Source organism: Populus alba, chromosome 12, assembly GCF_005239225.2.
Source record: "Populus alba chromosome 12, ASM523922v2, whole genome shotgun sequence".
In the NCBI taxonomy this organism is placed as follows: domain Eukaryota; kingdom Viridiplantae; phylum Streptophyta; class Magnoliopsida; order Malpighiales; family Salicaceae; genus Populus; species Populus alba.
Window position 1 is genome coordinate 14,729,908 of NC_133295.1, and position 6,867 is coordinate 14,736,774.

The following is a 6,867-nucleotide window of genomic DNA, read 5'->3' on the forward strand; positions in this document are numbered from 1 at the left end:
TTGAAAATTTTCAGAACCAAAACAGCAGTACAGCTCTAATGGCCGCAGGAAGATGATCAAGCTTCAGAATGGGAAGCTTTTACGTAAGAGAAATCACTTAGGAATTCATTTATATAGTCGGCAATAGATTCATGATTAACATTGCAGTTATTTGAAATAGATTCAAGAAAACTTCTTTCCTATGCCTGGCAGCAGGAGAATAAAATACTTCTCATGTCCCATAACATGCATCCAACCAATCGTTCCATCAGAACTTTGGGATACAACATTTGAAATTCAAAGCACCCATATTCATTTCTTTCTAAGAATCACAAGCACTTCTAGAGTTCAAAATCTGTCATAACACCACATATTCAGTTTAGTTTCACAGGTCATGTTCCGAGCAATTAGAGCAAATACTTTTGGTTACATATTATACAAGGCTTTAAACTATCTCCAACTTGATCAAATTGCAACAGGAATCACCAACCAAATCTTGGTTTATCAATCACCTCCCACTTGTCTCTTCCACGAGTCCTCCACAATTAGTTCATCGACTCCCCAGTCTTCATAACTGGATAATTCCACAGGGTGCATTAAAGAACAAGAACAAACTAGAGTGAACAGTAAAGAAAATTAAAGGAGAAAAATGTTATACATTGCAAAATTAATTTGCTAAGGATAATTTAAGCTAATAATCTGACCTTCCATCAGGCAGGTAGCGACGGATGGTGAAAGGTATTTTTCGCTCACGAAGCTCCTTCATAGCAATCTAATCAAATGGAAAGACCAAAACATCAAATTATTGAACATATATACAAGTGTAAAGCACCTGAACGTACAGTTGTCCACACAAACCATATCATACATTGCAAGAAGCACACCACTGACTACAGTATGTTTCATCTCTATAAAGCAATAATCTAGTAATTCAACATAGATCCCAGTAAAACAATCTTACCTCAAGCGGGTCAGTCTCACCCTCCAACTCAACCATCACGGGAGCATTCATGCTACAGAGCAAAAGAAAAATTAGCAATCACAAAAACTAAACGGGGTCAACCCAATTTTATAGTGACAATGTTAAGGGGAAAATGAATAAACCTGATTTGAAGAGCACGGGTTCCCAAAATTCTAGCACGCTCATATTTTGTCATAAATTTTGATGTTTTACGAGGCCGCTCCACTGGTTCCTGTTCCTCTTTGTCTTCAGTTTCAATTGGTTCCCCTTTGTCATCTTCATTATTTTCGTTATCTGCATCTTCTTCAACCCCTTCCTGTCCAATCATTGCACCCTCATTTTAAATAAAGAACAAGATAGATTTCTAAGTTACATTGCAGGTAACAAATCATAATATCAAGTTCTTACTTCAATCTCAGGCTCTGGTGGCTCATCCTCATATCTGCAACAACAATTCAGAAAACCATACACCTGTCATTTGAGCACCAGACAGAAAGGGGAAAAATAACTCTATAAAGCAAGGACATTCCCAAAGGTATGCAGAAACAGGTGCATGGCACATTCAGGATGAATCTCATATAAAAAAATACACTATCCTGAGCGGTCATAAATATTCAAATAGTTTCTAAAATCTAAAACACAAAATTCTATAACATCTTTTCATAACATAAAAGCAGAAATCAAACATTTTATCACCAATAAGAAAATTATCAAAATCCTGCTGTCCGCAACTAAATAACCAGTGTGATCTTAGTGCCTAATCTAAAAGCAAAATCTTAACAAAAACCAAACCAAACTACCGACATCATCTACCTATCTATACTTCTACCAACAACACCTTCATCAAATTAAACACTAAGCAACTCCTTGTAAAATCATAATTATTACTTCATAGGATTACAGTATCAACAAAGCATAAAAATTTACATCAAACATCATACTCAAACTACAATCATGAAAATTCAACTAAATAGCATGATTTAACAACAAAATCCAAAAAATAAAAATAAAAATAAAATTCCCAAAACCCAGATGCAAAAACTTCCTAATCAACTCAAATATAGCAAAATTTCATCATAACACTCAGTTGGTTCCAGAAAAAAAAAAAGGCCAAAGATCCCTGCTAACAAAACCCTATTTTTCTGACCATTTTAAACCGATAAAAATAAACACTAGCTCGTTTTTTATAAGAATGAAGAGATAGGATCAAACCCCATGTCCACATCATTGTAATCTTCGTCTGCCATTATTGATTCTTGAAGAAGGAAGGAGCGCTTCTCTCTGGTTCTTTGTAGGTCTAAAACCCTTTCTGTCTCTGGAATACGAGAGAGCAAGAAACATTGTCGCTGGCATTGCTTTATATTTTACAGCGTTTGTTTCTTACTTTCGTTTGGCTAAATACCATCTTAGTCCCTATATAGTTCTATTTATATCACAGACATACTTGGAACTATTTTGAAATATCACTTACGTGCCTAATTGTTTCTGTTTTTCTCATTTGTCCTCGATGTCTTTTCTTTTAATTTTATCTCTGCCTTTTACATTTCTATTATTTTACACTTAAAATCATAGTTCTTAGACCTAACCCGATTCAAGGTCTAGGTTTAGGATTTTGACAGGATTACTGGGTTGTCAAGTTCATTTTTTTTTTTAAATTAAAATGATATCGTTTTAGTAAAAAACAAATAAAAATCAACGGTTTGTAACTGAGTTTTTGGCCGGATCACACTGGGTTTTTTCTTTTTCTATTTTTCTTTAACCTGACCCGGTTTCAGCTCCAGGTCGACCCGTCGAGCCGGGTTTCAAAAGAATGCTTAAAATCTTTAATTATTAGTTTTATTTTGAATTATTTGAATTTTTTAATTTGAAATCATAACTTTGTTTAAATGTTCTTATTAGACAATTAGTCGAAATAGATTTATATTTTATTTTTGTTTCATAAAAGATGTAGTATTTTTATATCTTTCGAACTTCAAGTTATTGGTTGTAATACGTAGAGAATATGCCACGAGACCAATTTTAAAATAATTTATTATAATCAAATAAAGTAGTGTAATCACTCAAATTTCTTTGTGAATTTGAAATGAAAAAATATTGATAATAGTAAGAATTAGATAACTAATTTTTTTATGAAAGACAAGAATTTTATTAACTAAATAATTTAGCTATGAAGAGTATGATTAAACAAGGGAAAAGGAATATCAAGAAATAAATACAAATTAAATATCTAGTTACATCCTCTTAGCAGAAAAATCTTGAAATTTGTGAATTATTTGACACCTGCCAAACAAAACCTTAATCTCTCATCCCCTGCACTTTTTCTTCTTCTTCTTCTTCTACATCTGCTCTTTGTCACCATGGAACGTGTTAGCTTGACATCTTCGAAAAGGAGGTCTTTTCCACCAAAACCGAAGCCATGGCCTATCCCAAGAAACATCCTTCTTTAACACTTTTATTGAATAAAGTAATAAAACCGTAATAATTGATTAATCAAACTTATAGAACTACAACACTTCAAATAAAATAAAAATAAAAACTAAAATGGAATTGAATTGAATTAATTGAAAGTCAACAAATATTATTGGTATAAGCATATATTCCGCCCGAGGCTGCTCTTTGCTATGGGTTAGATCAAAATCAAATGAATGCATTGACAAAAATGTGCTATGGGTTAGATAAAAAAAAGTTAATTTTTTTTTTGCATGTTATAAAATATTTAAAACGTGGATTAAAAACTTGACTAGTACATCAAATAAAGTTAATTGACTATAATTTATGTTAATAAAAAAGTAAAAAGTTGGTGTTGTTTATTGATCTAAGCCAATTCATCACCATGTTTAAATGGTGATGTAGTTGGTAAAAACTTTAATATTATTGTTATTTTTATTTGTATCTAATACTAGCTCAAATGTGAAATAACAAATTGTCAAAAGATTAAATCATCAAAAAATATTAGGAGTAAAATGAAAAACTAATGACATATTATATTGACTCGTGCTAACCCGCATAATCAATAACCAAGGTAATAGTCACAATTATAATAAGTCAACCCACCCAGGTAATAAACTTTTTCTTTTTTCTTCCCTTATTCTCCTCCTAGTTGAGCCTAGATTAGGTCTCCAACTTCGATTTCAATTAAAGAATGGAGATGAAGTTTAAAAATTAATTAAATGTTGAATAATAAAATTAAAAAGAATTAGCTTAAAAAAAATGCAAGCCCAAGCGAATTTTTTATACTGGAGTTAATCTTTTAAATTCACAACTAGTGAAATCCTAAACTCGAGTTCAATTAAGAGTTTTAATTCTTAACCAATTTAATATTGAAGGATGAAATTATAATAAAAATATTCATTAAAACAAATTGTCAAAGCAAAAGGGATTACAACAAAAAGAATAAGGATCAAATTGTAAAAATAAAATCTGGAGGATAAAATTGTAAACAATCTTTAATTCTAAAAGTCATCTAAAACAAAAAAAATATAGTAATTAAAATAATGAGGACAAAATCTGAGATAAAAAATAAAGGATAAAATTTAAAAATAAATAAATGTGCAATGATGAAACTAAAAAATTATTAGCTTAAAAAGAGGAAAAAAAAAACGAAGTAAACTCGTGTGAATCTTTTAAATTTGGATTAATTTCTTAAACTCGCACTTTGTGAAATTTTAGATGTGAGTTCAATTAAGAAACTCAATTCTCTGATTGAAGAATGAAATAAATTTTAAAAAATAAATTACCAAAACAAAAAGGAATTGCAAAAAAAAAAAAAAAAGATCAAGACACTTAGAAAAAAGAAGGATGAAATCATAAAAAAAAACTTCAATTCTAAAAATTGTCTAAAATAATATAAATAATAATCAAATGAATAAAAACCAAATCTGACAAATAAAAAATTAAAAGATGACAACACTGAAAAAAAATTAAATCTATAAATCATTTTTAAAAAAAATAATTAAAAAAATATAAGAAAATATTAAAATTATAAAATGCCACCCTTATAAACCAAGTTGGAGAGAGAAAATTTTATTAGGTGTTGCACTTAATTTTGATCCAACAAATTGTTGGTTTGACCACGCAATGCTTAGTGATCTTCTTTGTACTTAATTTTTTAGTATTAGCTTGTTAGGTCTACATTTACTCACTTAATTTAATTTTTTAGGGCTCCTAAGCCCCGATTTAAAAAATTAAGAACTTTTTTTTTTATCAACTAAGAAAATGCATGTTATGTAGAAAGAAATATTAATTGATTAGGCTAGTACAAAATATCTCTTTATTTGATATTATAATAAGTAATTGAATTGTTCGGGAATATAGTTGTAGTTATATTTTAAAGTATTTTTTATATCGAAATATATTAAAATGATATATTTTTTTATTTTTTAAAAATTTATTTTTGAGACCAGCGCATCAAAATAATAAAAAACATACAAAAAAATTAATTTTTATCAAAAATAAATTTGAATTTTAGTGGAACATGATTTACACCACATTCCCAAACGTTTTCTTTTCTAGTTATTAAATATCGTGTATTGTCAATAAAAAAGAAAAGAATATTGTACCATGATTTATAATAAATGATAATAGTTTATTTTCTTAAGAAAGTAATGGCATACAAGATCCAAATAGATTTCCTAAAAAATGCATGTTATATAGAAAGAAATCTCCATTGATTAGGGAAGTAAAGAATATCTTTTTTATTTGATATTATGATAAGTTTTTATCTAAATATTGAATAGCACGTGCTGTCAATAAAAAATAAATAAAGAATATGACTCCATAATTTATAAGAAGTAAAAATTGTTTATATACGTTTTTTTTAGAGTAACTATACAGGATCCAAATAGATCACTAAAAAATGCATGTTATGTAGAAAGAAATCTCCATTGATTAGGAGAGTAACGAATATATATTCTGTAATAAAGAATATTGCTCCATAATTTATTATTGATTTTGTTTTTGTGGCAGTATATAAATTACAGTCTCTTCCGTGATCTCTACAACTCAATTTGCTTTTTAGTTATGGCACTAATCCGTGATATATTATTTGTTCTTTTCCTCGGGTTGTTTCTGAGTGGCATCACCGCTGCACAAATGGAAGCAACGCTGCCCATCACTCAAAAAGGGGCCGGTTTCTTCCCCACAAGAGCGATAGTTCCACCGTCGGCGCCCGGCAAGCAGCATAATTCCGTTCCGAGGCTGCGTTCTATTCCAGCAACAAAAGCATAGGGGATGTGTTATGTGTGCGAACGCGAATAATTAGCAGACCCCCACTTTTATATGTGCGTTGATTTCATAATTTCCTTTTTGTTTTGAATAAAGAAGTGCGGGTATTGCATATTTTGTTATTTGATATTATGTTAATTCTCTCTCTAAATATTAAATAACAAGTATTTTCAATAAATAATAAAGAATATTACTCCATAATTTATAGCGAACAATAATCGTTTGTTTTCAAGAAAGTACCTACATGCAAGATCCAAATAGAGCAATTATAAAATGGATGTTATAAAGAAAGAAACTAGTTTTGTAGCTCATACTATATTTCGGTTTGTATTAAAAAATCTCTGAAGGTAAAACAAAATGTTAAGACTTCAAAAAATTACTTGGTATTATTATTAAATTTGAGTAAACCTTAAATTCTCTTGATTTACTCTTTGCTTAGCTCTAGATTAAAATTAACTCTGATAGAGTTACTCTAATATATCTCAGTGAACTTGATTGGTCCAATAATTGAGGTTTGATTTTAAAAATAATTCAAGATAATATATATATTGAAATAACCACTTATTAAATCGACTCAAGTTTTGTAATTTAATTTACCAAACCCACAACCAATATCATAGACTCAACTAGTTTTAACAACTTTATTTTTTTAATTATTTTTTATTTAAAGATATAATAATGAATATAGATTCTTGTATAATTAA

The 6,867-nt window shown here is 29.2% G+C and overlaps 1 protein-coding gene across 1 annotated transcript; it reads right to left on the reverse strand.

Moving 5' to 3' along the window:
• Positions 1-268: 268 nt before the first annotated feature.
• On the reverse strand, positions 269-2,307 carry LOC118060543 (DNA-directed RNA polymerases II, IV and V subunit 6A). Its single transcript, XM_035073771.2, has 6 exons — positions 2,153-2,307; positions 1,349-1,382; positions 1,084-1,256; positions 941-992; positions 684-751; positions 269-553 (listed from the first exon to the last, which is right to left on the reverse strand). The coding sequence occupies exons 1-6, from the start codon at positions 2,185-2,187 to the stop codon at positions 484-486; spliced, it is 432 nt and encodes a 143-aa protein (XP_034929662.1). The 5' UTR covers positions 2,188-2,307; the 3' UTR covers positions 269-483.
• Positions 2,308-6,867: the final 4,560 nt, after the last annotated feature.

What these genes read in the sequence shown, in the direction of transcription:
- LOC118060543 (XM_035073771.2), bottom strand. Translation starts at nt 2,187, where the DNA reads ATGGCAGACGAAGATTACAATGATGTGGACATGGG. An exon ending in ACCCGTGCTCTTCAAATCAG is followed by an intron (nt 993 to 1,083) that starts GTTTATTCATTT and finishes TTTGCTCTGTAG; the next exon opens with CATGAATGCTCCCGTGATGG. An exon ending in CGCTACCTGCCTGATGGAAG is followed by an intron (nt 554 to 683) that starts GTCAGATTATTA and finishes GGAATTATCCAG; the next exon opens with TTATGAAGACTGGGGAGTCG.